The 21,983-nt window shown below is 34.1% G+C and overlaps 2 protein-coding genes across 2 annotated transcripts; both read right to left on the bottom strand.

Annotated features, from left to right (window-relative positions):
• Window positions 1–5,954: 5,954 nt before the first annotated feature.
• Window positions 5,955–7,183, bottom strand: LOC120123625 (glucuronokinase 1-like). The gene is made up of 4 exons (XM_039142473.1): window positions 6,963–7,183; window positions 6,709–6,825; window positions 6,406–6,596; window positions 5,955–6,277 (listed from the first exon to the last, which is right to left on the bottom strand). The coding sequence occupies exons 1-4, from the start codon at window positions 6,963–6,965 to the stop codon at window positions 6,034–6,036; spliced, it is 555 nt and encodes a 184-aa protein (XP_038998404.1). The 5' UTR covers window positions 6,966–7,183; the 3' UTR covers window positions 5,955–6,033.
• A 9,437-nt stretch (window positions 7,184–16,620) lies between these two features.
• LOC120123687 (glucuronokinase 1-like) lies at window positions 16,621–18,106 on the bottom strand. The gene is made up of 6 exons (XM_039142522.1): window positions 18,098–18,106; window positions 17,860–18,009; window positions 17,551–17,739; window positions 17,297–17,413; window positions 16,994–17,154; window positions 16,621–16,864 (listed from the first exon to the last, which is right to left on the bottom strand). The coding sequence occupies exons 1-6, from the start codon at window positions 18,104–18,106 to the stop codon at window positions 16,621–16,623; spliced, it is 870 nt and encodes a 289-aa protein (XP_038998453.1).
• Between the last annotated feature and the right edge of the window lie 3,877 nt (window positions 18,107–21,983).

Below are 21,983 nucleotides of genomic sequence, written 5' to 3'. Positions count from 1 at the left end.
GTATAACCTATCACAATGTGCATGTTCTCAATAACAAATCAACCATAAATAATGGGCAAGCAATGTGTTCTCTCTTCTTTGTGTGTGTATACGTTCAAAAGTATAGCTTTGTTTTGGTTTGGATCGGACTCCGGCATATCGGACACACTCGGAGGCCCTCGGCACATTCTTCACAGGTCTAAGAGAAGAAAAAAGAAAAAGGGAAGAATTATGTTAGCATCTTCGTCTACGATGTACACCAAGAACAGACGAGAACAAGTGTATCGAGATGTTATACCAGATGTCCGCAACCGAATGCCGTGTCTTTCGAGTTAACAAAGCAGATTTGACAAAGCTGTTAAAATTATTTGCAACAGAAAATAAGTATTAAATATGCAGTGAACAATTTCAAGTCTTTGCTCCCTTAGGATTTCGGATCCGAAATCGAATGCTAAGGACATTTATTCTCAATAGAAGACGGAAGAATTGTGTTAAAGGTTTCGTACCAGTCTATCATAAGTAGAACTTGGGGATGTGGTAGCTGAGCTGTCGGTATGACTATCCTCCGGATACGGCGGGGCACTCGGGGAGAAATCAGTATAAGTTAAACCGTATGTAGGAGGAAGTAAGGGCTCATAATATGGATTTCCTTCACCATAATTGGGAATATAAGCATCCCAAGCGGATGGATCCGAACGAGGTCGATCTATCTCCTCCTTTGAACAAATGGCCCCCATAATCTAAAATATCTATGGAAATTCTCGATTCCTAAACCAAAACAGAACCCAAATCAAACTAATTAGTAAAAAAAAAGGCGTAAATTCACTTGCCGAAAAAAAAGAAGAACATCGCCGTTTCATATCATCAAAAGAAGAAGAAGAAGCTAAGAACCCATTACCCTACAAGAAGAATAAACAGAGAAATTCGAATACCTCTAGTTCGTGCGGGAGATCCAAATAATGCTCGATGGAAACGAAAAATCTGGAACGATTAAATTTTTTGAACTCGTTTCGTTTTTAAATGGGAAGTTCTGGCGCGTGTTTTCGAATGGGAAGTTTTCAAACGGGAAGTTCTAGCGCGTGTTTTCGAATGGGAAGTTTTCAAATGGGAAGGAAGTTCTAGCGCGTGTATGTCTCTCACATTCCGCTTAAGACACTTATCCATATTTTATTATTTTTGGGCAAACTACATGAATTGGTCACTTTTATTTATTTTTATTCAATTTTATCATTGATTTTAAAATATATATATAATTTTATCATTTATATTCTAGATTTATCACATCTTGATATGTGAAATTTAACTATTTGAGTAAAGGATAGGGGTGTTTATCGAACGAGTCGATCGTGAGTTGAGTAGTGCTCGACTCATGCTCGTTAAAAAATTTTGATGCTCGACTCGTTGCTCGTTAAGCTCGTTAAAATTATGCTCGACTTGTGCTCGTTAAATAAATTTGCTGCTCAATTCGACTCGTTGCTCGTTAAGCTCGACTCGTTGCTCGTTAAGCTCACTAAAAAAATTACCTTATTTTTTTAACTAAAAATAAAATTTACTAATAGTATATGAGGATATTAGGATTGGGTTTTTTTGTATTAAAATAATATTATTAATTAATAATATTTTATTATTTATTAAAAATAATAGATTAGTTAACTTATTATTTTTTATTTTTTTATTAATAAATTAATAATTATTATTTAGATTTATTTTTTAATGAAATAATTTTGAAGTAATTACTAAAATATATTTTTAAAAAATAACAAGCTGCTCGCGAATTCAATTTGAGCGTTTATCGAATTTTGATCAAATCGAGTCGAGCCAACTCAATTTGAGCGTTTATCAAATTTTGATCAAATCGAGTTCGAGCTACTCACGAGCTGCTCATCTCGTAAGTAACTCTAGTAAAGGATACTTCGGATGTGATAGAAGATGTTTTGAATTATATTCTTATCTTGTCTTTGTATTGGTGGATCCCAGATCTACCCATTCATTTATCTATTATATATTAATCCGAGAATCTAAGTTAGTTCTCGAATCGACTAAATCTGAGATTTTAGCCATATTTTTTTACGGGATAGTGTTTTAATTAACCGGATTTGTAAAAGATGTCCTTTAATGATTCAAAAGATTACGTTTTTATTCAAAAATCACCCTGACAGGAATTAATTACCCGTCAGACATTTTTACCGATCTAGTATCCTTTCTGGCAAGACACAGATCGTCATCCGCGCATTTGCGGTGTTTCGTCCGAGCTGGTGCCACGGACTATCAGCGCCTTATCAGAGCTGGCTCCACGTAAGGCTAAGGAGCGGATGGTGATCCACACCTTTCTGAATTCTGACACACGCCTGTAAGGCTCGAATCACCATCCGCATCTTCCATTATTGGTTCCGAATTTCTCTGACTTTAAACTCTCCCCTCGCCTATAAATAACACCCCTTCAACCGTAAACATCACCGCATCAATTTCTCTTGTATTTGCTTCACCAATTATTTCGATCTTTTATTCAAAGGTACTTTTTTAATATTATATTTATTTTATATATGATTATTTGAAAAATATTTATTTTACTATTTATTTTTTATTATTTTTTTGCGGTTATAAAATTGGAAAGTGAGATCATACGTCGAGACATTTTTTTGATACGTTAACAATATAAAATTATATTATTTAAATTATTGTGAATATTTTTAAATTTTTTATTCCAATGGAATTTAACATCCAGAAAACCGTCAAATAAAATGCGTCCCATGCCGAAATATCACAAGTACCACCTTGGCCCGGACCATCGCAAGGAAAACTATAACCGAAATCCTTTTTATCCGGCATTAACTTGGAACTGCGCGCATCTAAAATGTTCGTATCAAATCATTATGTCAAAATATCCTTCAAGAGAAACATAACTCTTGAGGAACTGATAACGAAGATTTCAATGAAGGTTCATGTTGGAAGTCCTAGAAGATTGTCCTCACTTCAGTACAGATTTCCAACATCGGTGTTTCCGTTAACTTATACAACGTTTGAACTATCGAACGATGATGATGTTGCAATGATGGTTGATTCTCAAAATCATTATTTAAACGCCGATACATAAATGTATGCGAAATTTGGTGAAGTGTGTGTTGTTCGTGGTATGTCATTATGCTCCCACTATGGACTAACTCAACAAGCTGATCAAGTTGACAACTAACGCCATAATGGGAAATCCGTATCATGATGTCATCCCATCAAGTTCAATGGGGAGACATTCATCAACAACTTCTTACGATCTGTACCGAGGTGACTCCACAAAATAATAAATTATTAATTTATTATAATATAGTAAAACTATTTTACCTTCTTAATAGAATTTGACCGAATTTTGAGAGGGTTTGAGAATTTGGTGTGTGTTTGAATAAAGAAGGGAGAAGGTATTTATAGGGAGATAGGAGGGGTTTGGTCGGATGGGGTAATTAATGTGGGAGGTGTGAACGGTTGGAAATTAATTGGACATCTGCGCCTTACATGCACGTCAGAATCCCAGAAAGACGCAAATGGTGATACACACCTTAACCTTACGTGGTGCCAACTCGAATAAGACACGCATAACCATCTGCGTCTTTCATGATGTGGCACTAGCTCAGACGAAACCCTGAAAAGTCGCGGATGGCGATCTGCGCCTTGTCAGAAAGGGTGTTAGATTGGTAAAATTTGGCGAAACTGTGCATGACAAGTAATTAATTCATATCAGGGTGATTTTTAGGTAAAAATGCCTCAAAAATACTATTTTTTTGAGTGTATCGATTATTAAAAATTATAAAACGGTCATCTAACTATTCATATTTTTAATTTTGTATTTCTTTGTTAAAAAATAAACGATTTTCTAAGTTGAACATTGACTTATTGACTGAGATGTGATAAAATATTATTTCAAAATCTCAAACGACTATACGACACAAATGGTTTGAGGATCAAATTTTATCATATCTAATTCAACAGGTTAATGTCCAACTTAGACGATCATCTATTTTTTAACAAAAAAATGAATTTTAAATATATAAATAATCGAGTGATTATTTTATAACTTTTAATGATTAAGAGATTCAACAAAATAATACCGATCATTTTGTAACTTTTAATATTACGAAGATACAATTAACACCTATTCTCGGTCCGTCATGTTATGATATATGCGAAGATATTGACTTTGGAGATTTTGAGGATATATGCGTCATTTGAATGATTTAGATCAATTAATATTAAGGCAGCTAAAGTTTTCCTAATAAATTTTAGAAAATAAATTATGTAAAATAAATTATATTTTTGGAAAGTAAATTTTGAAAATTATTTTACGGTGTCTGGATAGTGCATGTAAATTATTTTTCATTGTTTGATAATTTTTTTTATAAAAACAACTAATTTTATTCAAAATAGGAAATATCTCAAATTACAATCAAAATTTACAATCAAAATCGTAAATTAAATTCATAATTAGAAAAATTTCCTATAATCATTTAAACAAAACTAGTAATGTGAGATCACATAAGAACAAAATATTAAAAATCTAACCAAGAAACTTGAATAAAGATGATACAAATAGATCTTATCGCATCGGCAAACGAACCACAAAAATGGATCAAGCTATTGAAATGTCACCGACAAACTGCAAATCATACTCGATCTACATGAAAAGCTATTCAGGAACACAAATCGGTTATCCAAATCCAATCTAAGAGTCTAAAGCAGAGAATATCACAAGATATTAGATAAGCACCATCTTGATCAGTCTTGGCGATGTCAAATCAATTCTTAGAAAAAAGATAAATAAAAAAGGTCAAAGAACCAAAAAATATGTCAAAAGGTAAAAGAACCGAAAAACATGCCAAAAGACATAAGAAAACGTGCCATAAAGGCAGATGAAAACGTGCAACACATGCAAACTTATTGAAAAAAAGAAAATAAAGAAAATAAAGATACAATATAGAAAAGAAATAGAAAATAAAGAATATCAACGGTCGACTCTCTGATCAACAAAGACAAAAAAGAGTTGAACGACACACTAATGAGAGAAATTTGGTTGGTAATTTTTTTTAAATTACTTATTATAAATATATAATATAACAAATAATATTATTTATTGAAAATAATTTATTTAATATTATTCATCAATATTATATTCTAAAAATTATTATTAAATTTTAATAATTTAATAATATTATTTATGAAATTGATAAACAAAATAAATAATATATTATTAATAAGATAATATTATTATTATTATTATAATAATATAATATTATAATACTAAAAATATAATATTATATTATTAAAATTATTAATAGTATATTTTAGAGATTTAAATAACGGTGGAATAAAAAATATTTATGATAAAGTACATAAATGGTTATTGCTTTATAATATTAAAAATTATAAAGTGATCTTTTAATTATAAAATATTGTTCTGTTGAGTACCTCGATTATTAAAAATTATAAAGTAGTCACCTGACAATTCATATTTTTAAACTCATCTTTTTGTGTTAAAAAATAAATGATCGTCTGATCTTTTAATTATAAGATATTATTTTGTTGAGTACCTCGATTATTAAAAATTACAAAGTAGTCACCTGACAATTCATATTTTTAAACTCATCTTTTTGTAATGATCGTCTAAATTTAATGTTAGTTTATTAATTGAAATATGATAAAATCTAATCTCAAATAACTATACAGTTCAAACAATTTTAAGATCAAATTTTATCATATCTAACTCAACATATTAACGTTCAACTTAGATGATTATCTAAGTTTTAACAGAAAAGAATGCGTTCGAAACATATAAATAGTCAAGTGACTATTTTGTAGCTTTTAATAATCAAGAGACTCAACAAAACAATATTCTATAATTAAATGATAATTTTATAACTTATAATAATAGAAAGATTCAATAAAGCAATGCCCTATAATATCAGGGACCATTTTTGTACTTTAATCTAATATCTATCATACCGCTAACAAGTTTTTATTTAAAAGTTCCATTACCAGTATTTCTATAAAAATGTTCTTTCATCTGTGATCCTACTTCGATAATGTCTGTAGATCAACATCATTCAAACACGAAGGAACAACTTGTATAGGTTCGATGATAAATCCGGCTTTCCGACATTTGTCTCCGAGACGCTTCACTTGCGACGGCCCGTCTGGGCAGAACACAACCACAGCCCCTCCGCTCCCGGTGAATTTCGAAGCTGCACCGACCCCCCGAGCCACCTCCACCATTTCTATGTTCAAATCACCTAAGCATTTGTCCCCGAACATGCGCCTGCATAAGATCCGCATAATGACAGCATTTAGCCGAAACATGGAGTTCTTTCCGATCTTTGGTTTCGAGTAATATGAACTTGAATGGAGAATCGTAAGATAGAGTATAATCGTCTTTCCGATCTTTACCTTCGGAGGTCGAAGTTGCGATTCATGAGTTCTGCAAGCCTTCGCCAATTCTTTTGGAGTATTACACTCTGCCCTTTTGCTGCTATATCAGCAACTTCTTTCATTGTTGATATAATAAATTCATCACCATCATGCCACCTCTGCCACACCGTGCTATGTACCTGTATCCGAATCGATATACCCTCATTTTGCTACTTCGGTAATAGACTCAGAATTCAGAACACCGTATGTCCGATTTAAAAGTCGTATTTATTATGTCAGAAAGTATATAAAAATCAGGTAAAATGTAAAACAAACGCTAACCTTTCCTGAATCGCTCGGATTCTCGGCGTATATGAGATGGAGAGGCGGTAGAAGAGTAACATCCATGGGTGTGTAGATGCCATGTCCCAACTTATCCATGTGTTCCTTGCTGAAATCCTGCAGCAGGCATAGTACAGTTACAATGAGCCCCTCAATTCATAAGTGATACGTCATCTAGAACCGAGACGAATCGGTGTTCGATATAAACGTCAGACGAGGCCTCCATAGACTTGGTTTACACGAAGAAAACATACCATGTAGACGAGGCCTCCATAGACTTGTGCCACTCTATCCTGAAGGCCGGCAACAATTCCGAGCTCTTTCTCTGCACCAAGGATAAGGTTGGGCCTGGTTTCTACTTTAATCAAATGCCGGACATTGTAAAAATCAAGAAGGCAGCCAAGTGCAGCGGCTACGATAGCGCTGGACCCCGAAAGTCCGGCCTGAAAATTGGTAAGTGTAAGCCATACATTGATGTAAGATTAACACAAGAACATTTAAAACAACATTATGTGTTCAATCTAAAGGGTATAGGAATTTCTCATATTGCTATTCCTAGCTACCTGGCGAGGGATATTAGTATCGTACGATAGTGTGAAGTTCTCCGGTCGGAGATTTATGCCGTTATCCTTACAATGCTTATAGAAGTGTTTACAGATCAACAAAACCAGTCGCACACCTCCGTAGTAGCCTTCGCTCCGCAACCGGCTAGACTGCAAGCAAAGCGAATGGTTGTTTTAGCTCATTCGTATCGGATACGAAATGTAGATATCTACGGCTAGAAATGCTAGTGAAACCAGACATAAATCATGGTGAAATTGGATTTTATCCCATTACTGCAATTAGAATCTCAGTACATACTAAAGTATCTCAAAAAAGAACAAGCAAAAGCATGTGATGGTTTGCATTCAATAATTTGTCAGACCAAAGATAACAGAGAAGACAAGCACAAATGCATGCATACATGTATTGAAATTAAAATAAGCATCTCAATAGTTTACATGCATGCATACATACATACCTAAATTCATACATATCTTGAGATTCATATTAGCATCAAAAAGTCGAACTACAAAACCAATTCCAAGCACCTTACCAAATAATGAAAGACATACATACATACATATATTGAGATTCATATTAGCATCAAAAAATCAAAACTACACAACCGACTCCAAAACACCTTACCAAACAATGAAAGACATACATGCATGCATGCATGCATACCAAATCCAAACATACATTTTATCAAACACATAGTAACCAAGGAGGTTTTCTTATATGATCTACAACTCTGTAATCATAATTAGCATCGGGTGCAAGAGCTACTTTCAGATCAGAATGAACAAGATCATTTTTAAGAAAAAAAGAAAGTTTAAAATCTAGAACTTTTAACTTTTTTTTGTTGCCCTCCCAGTTCCGACTAATTCGAACTGAACTGCGTCGCACACCTGACTTTGGTAAGTGAATCTCCCAACAAAAATTTTCTACATACACAATGATTTAAACCCGAGACTTTACTTAAACAATATCAAGTTACAAACCCATACAAAAATAATGAAATGTCCATTAACAAAAAGTGACTCTACACAAAGAATGATTTGGGCCACCAATTGAAGCGTCCTCCCGTGTAACCTATCACAATGTGCATGTTCTCAATAACAAATCAACCATATATAATGGGCAAGCCATGTTTTCTCTCTTCTTTGTGTGTGTATACATTCAAAAGTATAGCTTTGTTTTGGTTTGGATCGGACTCCGGCATATCGGACACACTCGGAGGCCCTCGGCACATTCTTCACAGGTCTAAGAGAAGAAAAAAGAAAGAGGGAAGAATTATGTTAGCATCTTCGTCTACGATGTACACCAAGAACAGACGAGAACAAGTGTGTCGAGATGTTTTACCAGATGTCCGCAACCGAATGCCGTGTCTTTCGAGTTAACAAAGCAGATTTGACAAAGCTGTTAAAATCATTTGCAACAGAAAATAAGTATTAAATATGCAGTGAACAATTTCAAGTCTTTGCTCCCTTAGGATTTCGGATCGGAAATCGAATGCTAAGGACATTTATTCTCAATAGAAGACGGAAGAATTATGCTAAAGGTTTCGTACCAGTCTATCATAAGTAGAACTTGGGGATGTGGTAGCTGAGCTGTCGGTATGACTATCCTCCGGATACGGCGGGGCACTCGGGGAGAAATCAGTATAAGTTAAACCGTATGTAGGAGGAAGTAAGGGCTCATAATATGGATTTCCTTCACCATAATTGGGAATATAAGAATCCCAAGCGGATGGATCCGAACGATGTCGATCTATCTCCTCCTTTGAACAAAAGGCCCCCATAATCTAAAATATCTGTGGAAATTCTCGATTCCTAAACCAAAATAGAACCGAAATCAAACTAATTAATTAAAAAAAAAAGGCGTAAATTCACTTGCCGAAAAAAAAGAAGAACATCGCCGTTTCATATCATCAAAAGAAGAAGAAGCTAAGAACCCATTACCCTACAAGAAGAATAAACAGAGAAATTCGAATACCTCTAGTTCGTGCGGGAGATCCAAATAATGCTCGATGGAAACGAAAAATCTGGAATGATTAAATTTTTTGAACTCGTTTCGTTTTTAAACGGGAAGTTCTGGCGCGTGTTTTCAAATGGGAAGTTTTCAAACGGGAAGTTCTAGCGCGTGTTTTCGAATGGGAAGTTTTCAAATGGGAAGGAAGTTCTAGCGCGTGTTTGTCTCTCACATTCCGCTTAGGACACTTGTCCATATTTTATTATTTTTGGGTAAACTACACGAATTAGTCACTTTTATTTATTTATATTCAATTTTATCATTGATTTTAAAAAATATATATAATTTTATCATTTATATTCTAGATTTATTACATCTTGATCAGTGAAATTTAACTATTTGAGTAAAGGATAGGGGTGTTTATCGAGCGAGTCGATCGCGAGTTGGGTAGTGCTCGACTCATGCTCGTTAAAAAATTTTTGCTGCTCGACTCGACTCGTTGCTCGTTAAGCTCGTTAAAATTATGCTCGACTTGTGCTCGTTAAAAAAATTTGATGCTCAACTCGACTCGTTGCTCGTTAAGCTCACTAAAAAATTTACCTTATTTTTTAACTAAAAATAAAATTTACTAATACTATATAAGGATATTAGGATTTGGTTTTTTTGTATTAAAATAATATTATTAATTAATAATATTTTATTATTTATTAAAATAATAGATTAGTTAACTTATTATTTTTTTATTTTTTATTAATATATTAATAATTATCATTTAGATTTATTTTTTGAAAGAAATAATTTTGAAGTAATTACTAAAAATATATTTTAAAAAATTAACGAGCTGCTCGCGAACTTATCGAGTCGAGTTAGACTTTTCTCGGCTCAGCTTGTTAAGGCCTCAAGTCGAGTTTGAATCGAACTAAATCAATTCAAATGTATTTTAATTAAGTCGAATTCAAACTGTTCACGAACTGCTCAACTCGTTAAAAACCTCGTAAAAGATGCTTCGGATGTGATAGAAGATGTTTTGAACTATATTCTTATCTTGTCTTTGTATTGGTGGATCCCAGATCTACCAGTCATGTATCTATTAATCCGAGAATCTAAGTTCGTTCTCGAACCAACTAAATCTGAGATTTTAGTCAAATTTTTTTACGGGATAGTGTTTTAACTAACCGGATTTGTAAAAGATGTCCTTTAATGATTCAAAAGATATTATTTTTGTGTCTTTAATTATTAAAATTTATAAAACGATCATCTATTATTCAAATTTTTAAATTCGTTTTTTTTGTTAAAAAATAAACGGTTGTCTAAGTTGAACATTGACTTATTAACTTAGATATAATAAAATATGATCCCAAAATCTCTAACGACTATACGGCACAAATGGTTCCAGGATCAAATTTTATTATATCTCATTCAACAGATTAATACCCAACTTAGACGATCGTCGATTTTTTAACAAAAAAATGAATTTGAAACATATAAATAGTCGAGTGACTATTTTGAAATTTTTAATAGTTGATAGATTCAACAAAACAATATCTTATAATTAAAAAAAATTATTTTATAACTTTTAATAGTACGAAGATACAATTAACACCTATTCTCGAGACATCATGTTGTGATATATGCGAAGATATCGACTTTGAAGATTTTGAGGATATTTGCGTCATTTGCAAGATTTAGATCAATTAACATTAATGCAGCTAAAGTTTTCCTAATAATTATGCCTGTCCATAAGGATTTAAATTATTTCCAATATGGAGGGTCTAAGCATCTTTCTTGCTTCTAAACTTTGGGATAAAGTTTTGTTTGTTTCACGGAAAATAAATTCTAGAAAATAAATTATGTAAAATGAATTATATATTTTGGAAAGTAAAATTTGAAAATTATTTTACGATATTTGGATAATGCATGTAAATTATTTTTCATTGGTTGGTATTTTTTTTATAAAAACAACTAATTTTATTAAAAATAAGAAATATCCCAAATTACAATAAAGATTTACAATCATAAACGTAAATTAAGCACGTAATTATGAAATTTTCCTATAATCATTGAAACAAAAGATTAAAAATTTAATCAAGAAACTTGAATAAAAATTTAACCAAGAAACTTGAATAAAGATGATACAAACAGATTTGATCGCATCGGTAAACGAATCATAAAAAGGGATCAAACAATTGAAAGACCACTGACAAACCGCAAATCAGACTCGAGCGACGTGAAAAGCTATTCACGAATACAAATCGGGTATCCAAATTCAATCTGAGAGTCCAAAGCAGAGAATATCACAAGATATCAGATAAATGTCATCTTGATCAGTTGTGGAGATGTTAAATCAATCCATAGAAGAAGAAAAAATAATGGCCAAAGAACCGAAAAACATGCCAAAAAGTATAAGAAAATGTGCCATAAAGACATATAAAAACGTGCAACACAGATAAACTTATTGAAAAAAAAAATACGATATAGAAAATAAGTAGAAAATAAAATATATCAACGGTCGACAACCAATATTAAAGTTGGTGCCGCCTCCGATAAACAAAAGAAGAAAAATAGTTGAGCGGTACACTAATGAGAGAAAATTGATTGTTAATTTTTTTTAAAATTACTTATTATAAATATAAAATATAAAAATAATATTATTTATTGAAAATTAATTAATATTATTATTTTTCATATTTTAAGATAATTTATTTAATAATATTCATCAATATTATATTCTAAAAAATATTATTAAATATATAAATTTAATAATATTATTTTATGAAATTGATAAAAAAAATTATTAATAATTTCTTATATATCATTAAAATAAAAATATAATATTATTTATTATTATAGTATAATTTAATATATTATTATAATACTAAAAAATATAATATTATATTATTAAAATTATTAATAGTATATTTTAGATATTTAAATAACGGTGGAATAAAAAATATTTAGGATAAAGTACATAAATGGTTTTTTGTTGTTTTGTAATATTAAAAATTATAAAGTGATCTCTTAATTATAAGATATTATTTTGTTGAGTATCTCGATTATTAAAAATTACAAAGTAGTCACCTGACTATTCATATTTTTAAAATCGTCTTTTTGTGTTAAAAAATAAATGATCGTCTGAATTTAATGTTAGCTTGTTGATTGAGATATGATAAAATTTAATCTCAAAATCTCAAACGACTATACAGTTTAAACAATTTTAAGATCAAATTTTATCATATCTAATTTAACATATTAACGTCCAGCTTAAATAATTGTCCAATTTTTAACAGAAAAGAACACGTTCGAAACATATAAATAGTCGAGTGACTATTTTCTAACTTTTAATAATTAAGAGACTCAACAAATTAATATTCTATTGTAACCCCCACAGACCGATAAGGGTAGCCCGATCCGATCCGGGAAGTCACATTAGGGCCACCGGAGCGACTCACTGTAAAAATAGCGGAAAATTTAAAACTTTTTATCGGAACAAGTAAACTTATAAAATCAGTTTTCGCTATTTAAAAATAAAACAGATTTTCAAACACGTATATAAATCAAAATACAATTACATGCCCCCTAATCACATGTACCATACTCTACAACAACGCCGGACGAACTCCCTTACTGAAGTCGATAGATGCACTGATACAATTCTTTTAACCTGAAAAGGTGAGTAATAGAGTGAGGTTTGGAAAGCTCAGTAATACAGAACTACCAGATGATGCTGATGAACGTGCAGATACAGATAAATATTTATTTCCTTATTGTTTCCGAACATTTATATATTTTTATGCTGAGCAGAGATCCTACTGATATTTCAGGTGGTAACGGACAATGAGCTTTCAATTCAGAGAAATATTTCGGATGACTGAGTTTAGGAGATCAGAATAGGTTATCTAATGTGTTCCCGCAAAACATGTGAAAATATACATATCTTTTCTTTTAAAACAGTGGCAATTCAAAACATATTTTTATTCAAAAACCATATTAATTCATCCAACCAAACACACAATAATGTGTAGGTTCCCCATAACCATACACCACCAACACACCAAGTAAGGCCCTGAGCACAAAGCAGAGGAGCCTGCAGTAATGGTAACGATAACTTCCTCCAACAACACCCTCCCATAAAACATTTATCAAAAACCATAGTAATCCCTCCAACCGAACACACCATAATGTGTAGGTTTCCCAGAACCATACACCCACCAACACACCATAATGTGTAGGTTCCCCAGAACCGTACACCCACCAACACACCAAGTAAGGCCCCGAGCATAAAGCCGAGGAACCTGCATATGTAATAACCTCCAACAATATCCCCAAATAAAACATGTTCCGTCCGTAAACGGATATATCAAAAATCAAAACATAATTCAAGTCAAGTATCATATCAGAATCCATGTCAGATATCATATCAGAATCCATGTCAAGTATCAGATCAGAATTCAAATCGAAAATCAGATAAAATATTCATGTAATTAGGGAACACACCAAAGTTTACAGGTATTATTTAGAGGTATTGTATCAGGCAGAGAAACACAGTTATTCAGTATGTCGATAGAATGTTGGAATTTAGAATCACCATTGGAAGAGTTCATTTAGCATTCAAGTCTATTCCAGTTACTTCGGGATTTTCCAGAGTAATTCCGGACGTTTCTGAATTTCAGATACATATTGTACTCCCGTTCAGTTCAGTTTGGTCTTCGTGGTTGATTTGTCTAACAAATATCCAATTCTTAGTACCGAATGCAATCTAGAGTTTAGTTGAGCTGAATACTTCCAAAATTATCATTGAGCTAAACTTGAGTAGACGAACATGCATTCAAGTAATATCTATGTCATTCAGGTACAGACATATTATTAAGGTTGATCGACTCACTTAAGTTATGTTCCATAACTTTTAAAGGTAGTCCAACACCTATGCTTATTTGGATTCCTTAATTAATCCAAGACATTTACTTATTATAGGCCATAAGGGTATTTTGGTAATTTTGGTGTTCAGTTTTGTTCCATTCATTTCAGAGCTCGAGGATATCCAATCATTCTTGAGCTTGGTGGTATTCTTGGGTCATTTCTATTACAGTGTTTTGGTCATTGTACAAATTCAATGTAATTTAATCATTTCATTCCGTCTGATCTTACTATTAAATTCAATCTTATCATTTATTTCAGTCCTTTCGAACAATTTTGACAACAGAACAAACCCCGACAAATTGTTCTTCAGGTATTTACTCATAACTCGGATATTTCCGGGCCAAGTTCCTTCTCAGATTTTACAAACGGAATATCAGGAATTTTCCTGTACTAAGTCAGGATCTTAACAATTAAATCCGTACTTAATCGAGTTAAGTACGAATCCCCTAAGTATTTTCTCATTCAGAGTCAACTTAGACTATTCTACCTCTTAAGGGTATTTCCGTAATTTCTTAACCAGATAATTTCGATATTAGCTCTTAACGAAAATAGTATAATTTAGAGATCCTATGATTAATTGCTTTCTTGAACACTCTCTGATCTTGAAACGGTTTTCTTAACATACTTCTAGTATCCTTCACAAACTCTCGTAAGATTAAAACCGGTTATCCATAATTTCCAAATAAAACTACCATTTCTATGCACATCAATATTTTTATCAGATCAATATGTCTGTAAAATCCTTTTATCTAACTTCCATATTCAAATCTTATCTTTTTATAACATAAGGGTATTTTTGTAATTTTACCCTATCGGGGTGTTCTCATAATTTCTCATCCAAGTACCTTTAACATTTAACCTTTGATAAAATAAATTATAAGTTGCAGATACAGGGCTGATTTCTTTATCACTAATCACAAACTTATAATTTAATCTAACAATTCCTCAATCTCTTATATTTGTCATTCGATCTGTAATCAGTTACAGAATTTCTACCACATCATATCGAGTGTATAAATTATTCAACTCCACAAAAGTGACCAACATTATCTTGTTCATGCATTTATCAATATCAACATGTTCCATAAAGCATAAAGAGGTGGTAAAATATTACCTCGATTTTCGTGCAATACTGATTGACCATAAAAATTCCATTCGAACGCCTTTGATCTTCAATTCAACTTCCAATAATTCCTCAGATACATATCAACATTAATTATATCAGAAACGGAGCTTAATTACGATAAACTTATCGAATTGGGTGATAAATCAGTGAATGACGGCTTACCGGGTTCGAATTTGGCGAAACGGACTTCGGATTCGGATTCAGGACGTCGAAAGCATAAAATATGACTTTTCGGAAATTTGGAATTTTCGGTCAAAATCGAAGTCAACGGGATTGACCGGCAATTTCGAGGCCTTCTCGGTCAAAGCCGGACAAAGTTTCGGTCAACAGTGGTCAACGCCGATCAACGGGTCAACGGGTCAACGGGTCGGGTCGGGTCAACTGGTCGGGTAAACGGGTCGGGTTATGACCGGTCAAACCGGTCAACTATGCACCAAAACATGTCAAATCGGTCATTTTTTTCTTCCCCACGCGCAGTGGCGGCGCGTGGGGGCGCGTAAACAGTGCTAAAATCCCGGAAAATTTTCCGAAAATTATTTTGAGCGATTTCGAGATACTTACAAAGCTCGGTTCACAATTTTGAACGGCGGAGAGCTCGATTTCAACAAATTGGAAACTTTGACCGCTTCACCTCCTCACGCGCCACCGTCGACGGAGACCAAGGATGACACCGGCGAACTCGGAACGATGCAACGAACACGATGGTGCGGGAGGTGTCGTAAACAGATGACCCGATCGTCGTGAATCGATGAAAAACCAACTAAAACCGAGTTATTACCGATGATACTTCCGACTGAAATTAACGACGAACGGCGATGATTCACTACGAAAGGTTTGAGGGGTTTTGTTCCTCGGCTGACAACGAACACGATGGTGGTTTCGGATCGTCGATCGGAGGTCAGACGGCGAGTAGATCGGAATTGAAAGGAGGGTAGTTGGAGAAGACAAAACTGGAAAAAAAATGAGAACCTGCGCACGGGGAGAAGAAATTTATAATTCATCCTATATAAAAAATGGGTAAACCAAGAGTTTAGCCACTTAACTTTCTATACTTCTTAAAACGGTCTTCCATCTTTAAAATTTTTACAATTTAACCCACTGTTTCTTTCAAAATACCAAATTAAATCCACCACTTTATAATTTATTAAATTTAGCCCCTAAATTGGGGTGTTACATCTATAATTGAATGATAATTTTATAACTTATAATAATAGAAGGATTCAATAAAGTAAAGCCCTATAATATCAGGGACCATTTTTGTACTTTACCCTAATATCTATCAAGCCGCTAACAAGGTTTTATTTAAAAGTTCCATTACCAGTTATTCTATAAAAATGTTATTTCATCTGTGATCCCTACTTCGATAATGTCTGTAGATCAACATCATTCAAACACGAAGGAACAACTTGTATAGGTTCGATGATAAATCCGGCTTCCCGACATTCGTCTTCGAGACGCTTCACTTGCGACGGCCCGTCTGGGCAGAACACAGCCACAGCCCCTCCGCTCCCGGTGAATTTCGAAGCTGCACCGACCCCCCGAGCCACCTCCACCATTTCTATGTTCAAATCACCTAAGCATTTGTCCCCGAACATGCGCCTGCATAAGATCCGCATAATGACAGCATTTAGCCGAAACATGGAGTTCTTTTCGATCTTCGATTTCGAGTAACATGAACTTGAACGGAGAATCGTAAGACAGAGTACAATCGATCTTTCCGATCATTACCTTCGGAGGTCGAAGTTTCGATTCATGAGTTCTGCAAGCCTTCGGTAATTCTTTTGGAGTATTACACTCTGCCCTTCTGCTGCTATATCTGCAACTTCTTTCATTGCTGATATAATAAATTCATCACCATCATGCCACCTCTGCCACACCGTGCTATGTACCTGTATTCGAATCGATATACCCTCATTTTGCTACTTCGGTAATAGACTCAGAATTCAGAACACCGTATGTCCGATTTAAAAGTCGTATTTATTATGTCAGAAAGTATATAAAAATCAGGTAAAATGTAAAACAAACGCTAACCTTTCCTGAATCGCTCGGATTCTCGGCGTATATGAGATGGAGAGGCGGTAGAAGAGTAACATCCATGGGTGTGTAGATGCCATGTCCCAACTTATCCATGTGTTCCTTGCTGAAATCCTGCAGCAGGCATAGTACAGTTACAATGAGCCCCTCAATTCATAAGTGATACGTCATCTAGAACCGAGACGAATCGGTGTTCGATATAAACGTCAGACGAGGCCTCCATAGACTTGGTTTACACGAAGAAAACATACCATGTAGACGAGGCCTCCATAGACTTGTGCCACTCTATCCTGAAGGCCGGCAACAATTCCGAGCTCTTTCTCTGCACCAAGGATAAGGTTGGGCCTGGTTTCTACTTTAATCAAATGCCGGACATTGTAAAAATCAAGAAGGCAGCCAAGTGCAGCGGCTACGATAGCGCTGGACCCCGAAAGTCCGGCCTGAAAATTGGTAAGTGTAAGCCATACATTGATGTAAGATTAACACAAGAACATTTAAAACAACATTATGTGTTCAATCTAAAGGGTATAGGAATTTCTCATATTGCTATTCCTAGCTACCTGGCGAGGGATATTAGTATCGTACGATAGTGTGAAGTTCCCCGGTCGGAGATTTATGCCGTTATCCTTACAATGCTTATAGAAGTGTTTACAGATCAACAAAACCAGTCGCACACCTCCGTAGTAGCCTTCGCTCCGCAACCGGCTAGACTGCAAGCAAAGCGAATGGTTGTTTTAGCTCATTCGTATCGGATACGAATGTAGATATCTACGGCTAGAAATGCTAGTGAAACCAGACATAAATCATGGTGAAATTGGATTTTATCCCATTACTGCAATTAGAATCTCAGTACTTACTAAAGTATCTCAAAAAAAGAACAAGCAAAAGCATGTGATGGTTTGCATTCAATAATTTGTCAGATCAAAGATAACAGAGAAGACAAGCACAAATGCATGCATACATGTATTGAAATTAAAATAAGCATCTCAATAGTTTACATGCATGCATACATACATACCTAAATTCATACATATCTTGAGATTCATATTAGCATCAAAAAGTCGAACTACAAAACCAATTCCAAGCACCTTACCAAATAATGAAAGACATACATACATACATATATTGAGATTCATATTAGCATCAAAAAATCAAAACTACACAACCGACTCCAAAACACCTTACCAAACAATGAAAGACATACATGCATGCATGCATGCATACCAACTCCAAACATACATTTTATCAAACACGTAGTAACCAAGGAGGTTTTCTTATATGATCTACAACTCTGTAATCATAATTAGCATCGGGTGCAAGAGCTACTTTCAGATCATAACTAAAAAATGCCAGATTCCATCGAAGCCCCAAAAATCTCAATCTGGGCACCCTCTAAATCACCCCGAAATCCCTTATATAACCAAAGAATCCATATTCGAATCCACCAAAAAAAAACAAACAAACAAAAGAGCCAACTTATCAGATCCTTAAAGACAAACACCCAACAAAGAAATCATCGAGAACAAAAACATGATAAGATTAAAAGGGAAAAAGAAATTACGAGGTGGTCAAGGGAATCAAAATGAACAAGATCATTTTTAAGAAAAAAAGAAAGTTTAAAATCTAGAACTTTTAACTTTTTTTGTTGCCCTCCCAGTTCCGACTAATTCGAACTGAACTGCGTTGCACACCTGACTTTGGTAAGTGAATCTCCCAACAAAAATTTTCTACATACACAATGATTTAAACCCGAGACTTTACTTAAACAATATCAAGTTACAAACCCATACAAAAATAATGAAATGTCCATTAACAAAAAGTGACTCTACACAAAGAATGATTTGGGCCACCCAATTGAAGCGTCCTCCCGTGTAACCTATCACAATGTGCATGTTCTCAATAACAAATCAACCATATATAATGGGCAAGCCATGTTTTCTCTCTTCTTTGTGTGTGTATACATTCAAAAGTATAGCTTTGTTTTGGTTTGGATCGGACTCCGGCATATCGGACACACTCGGAGGCCCTCGGCACATTCTTCACAGGTCTAAGAGAAGAAAAAAGAAAGAGGGAAGAATTATGTTAGCATCTTCGCCTACGATGTACACCAAGAACAGATGAGAACAAGTGTGTCGAGATGTTTTACCAGATGTCCGCAACCGAATGCCGTGTCTTTCGAGTTAACAAAGCAGATTTGACAAAGCTGTTAAAATCATTTGCAACAGAAAATAAGTATTAAATATGCAGTTAACAATTTCAAGTCTTTGCTCTTTAGGATCGGATCGGAAATCGATTGTGTTAAAGGTTCGTACCAGTCTATCATAAGTGAACTTGGGGATGTGGTAGCTGAGCTGTCGGTATGATATCCTCCGGTACGGCGGGGCACTCGGGGAGAAATCAGTAAGTTAAACCGTATGTAGAGGAAGTAAGGGCTCAATATGGATTCCTTCACCATAATGGGAATATAAGAATCCCAAGCGGATGGATCCGAACGATGTCGATCTATCTCCTCCTTTGAACAAAAGGCCCCCATAATCTAAATATCTGTGGAAATTCTCGATTCCTAACCAAAATAGAACCGAAATCAAACTAATTAATTAAAAAAAAAGGCGTAAATTCACTTGCCGAAAAAAGAAGAACATCGCAGTTTCATATCATCAAAAGAAGAAGAAGAAGCTAAGAACCCATTACCCTACAAGAAGAATAAACAGAGAAATTCGAATACCTGCTCCTTTAGGATTTCGGATCGGAAATCGAATGCGAAGGACATTTATTCTCAATAGAAGACGGAAGAATTGTGTTAAAGGTTTCGTACCAGTCTATCATAAGTAGAACTTGGGGATGTGGTAGCTGAGCTGTCGGTATGACTATCCTCCGGATACGGCGGGGCACTCGGGGAGAAATCAGTATAAGTTAAACCGTATGTAGGAGGAAGTAAGGGCTCATAATATGGATTTCCTTCACCATAATTGGGAATATAAGAATCCCAAGCGGATGGATCCGAACGATGTCGATCTATCTCCTCCTTTGAACAAAAGGCCCCCATAATCTAAAATATCTGTGGAAATTCTCGATTCCTAAACCAAAATAGAACCGAAATCAAACTAATTAATTAAAAAAAAAAGGCGTAAATTCACTTGCCGAAAAAAAAGAAGAACATCGCAGTTTCATATCATCAAAAGAAGAAGAAGAAGCTAAGAACCCATTACCCTACAAGAAGATAAACAGAGAAATTCGAATACCTCTAGTTCGTTCCAATAATGCTCGATGGAAACGAAAAATCTGGAATGATTAAATTTTTTGAACTCGTTTCGTTTTTAAACGGGAAGTTCTGGCGCGTGTTTTCAAATGGGAAGTTTTCAAACGGGAAGTTCTAGCGCGTGTTTTCGAATGTGAAGTTTTCAAATGGGAAGGAAGTTCTAGCGCTTGTATGTCTCTCACATTCCGCTTAGGACACTTATCCATATTTTATTATTTTTGGGCAAACTACATGAATTGGTCACTTTTATTTATTTTTATTCAATTTTATCATTGATTTTAAAAATATATATAATTTTATCATTTATTCTAGATTTATTACATCTTGATCAGTGAAATTTAACTATTTGAAGGATATGGGTGTTTATCGAGCGAGTCGATCGCGAGTTGGGTAGTGCTCGACTCATGCTCGTTAAAAAATTTTGCTGCTCGACTCGACTCGTTGCTCGTTAAGCTCCTTATTTTTTAACTAAATAAAATTTACTAATACTATATGAGGATTAGGATTGGGTTTTATTGTATTAAAATAATATTATTATTAATAATATTTATTATTTATTAAAAATAATAGATTAGTTAACTTATATTTTTTATTTTTTTTAAATTAATAATTATTATTTAGATTTATTTTTTGAATGAAATAATTTTGAAGTAATTATTAAAAATATATTTTAAAAAATTAACGAGCTGCTCGCAAACTTATCGAGTCGAGTTAGACTTTGCTCGACTCAGCTCGTCAAGATCTCGAGTCGAGTTTAAGTTCGAGTCGAGCCAACTCAATTTAAGTGTTTACCGAATTTTAATTAAATCGAGTTCGAACTACTCACGAGCTGCTAAACTCGTTAAGTAACTCTAGTAAAGGATACTTCGGATGTGATAGAAGATGTTTTGAACTATATTCTTATCTTGTCTTTGTATTGGTGGATCCCAGATCTACCCATTCATTTAACTATTATATATTAACCGGATTTGTAAAAGATGTCCTTTAATGATTCAAAAGATGGTGTTTTTACCAAAAGATTGAATTAATTACATGTTAGATACCGTTTCGTCAAATTTTATCGATCTAGTACCTTTTTTGACAAGGCGCAGATTGTCATCCGTGCCTTTACGGGGTTTCGTCCGAGCTAGCGCCACGTCCGCGCCTTATCCGAGCTGGCGCCACGTAAGGGTAAGGCGCGAATGGTGATCCGCACCTTTCTGGATTCTGACACGCGACTGTAAGGCTCGAATCACCATCAGCGCCTTCCATTATTGGTTCCAAATTTCTCGGCCTTTAAACTCTCCCATCGCCTATAAATAACACCCCTTCAACCGTAAACATCACCACATCAATTCCTTATATATTTGTTTCACCAGTTCTTTCGATCTTTTGTTGTAAGGTATTTTTTTAATATATTATATTTATTTTATATATGATTATTTG

Source organism: Hibiscus syriacus, unplaced genomic scaffold (assembly GCF_006381635.1).
Source record: "Hibiscus syriacus cultivar Baekdansim isolate YM2019G1 unplaced genomic scaffold, ASM638163v2 tig00110402_pilon, whole genome shotgun sequence".
Lineage (NCBI taxonomy): Eukaryota > Viridiplantae > Streptophyta > Magnoliopsida > Malvales > Malvaceae > Hibiscus > Hibiscus syriacus.
Note: the sequence above shows the minus strand (reverse complement) of the source record. Positions and strands in the feature narration are given on the sequence as shown.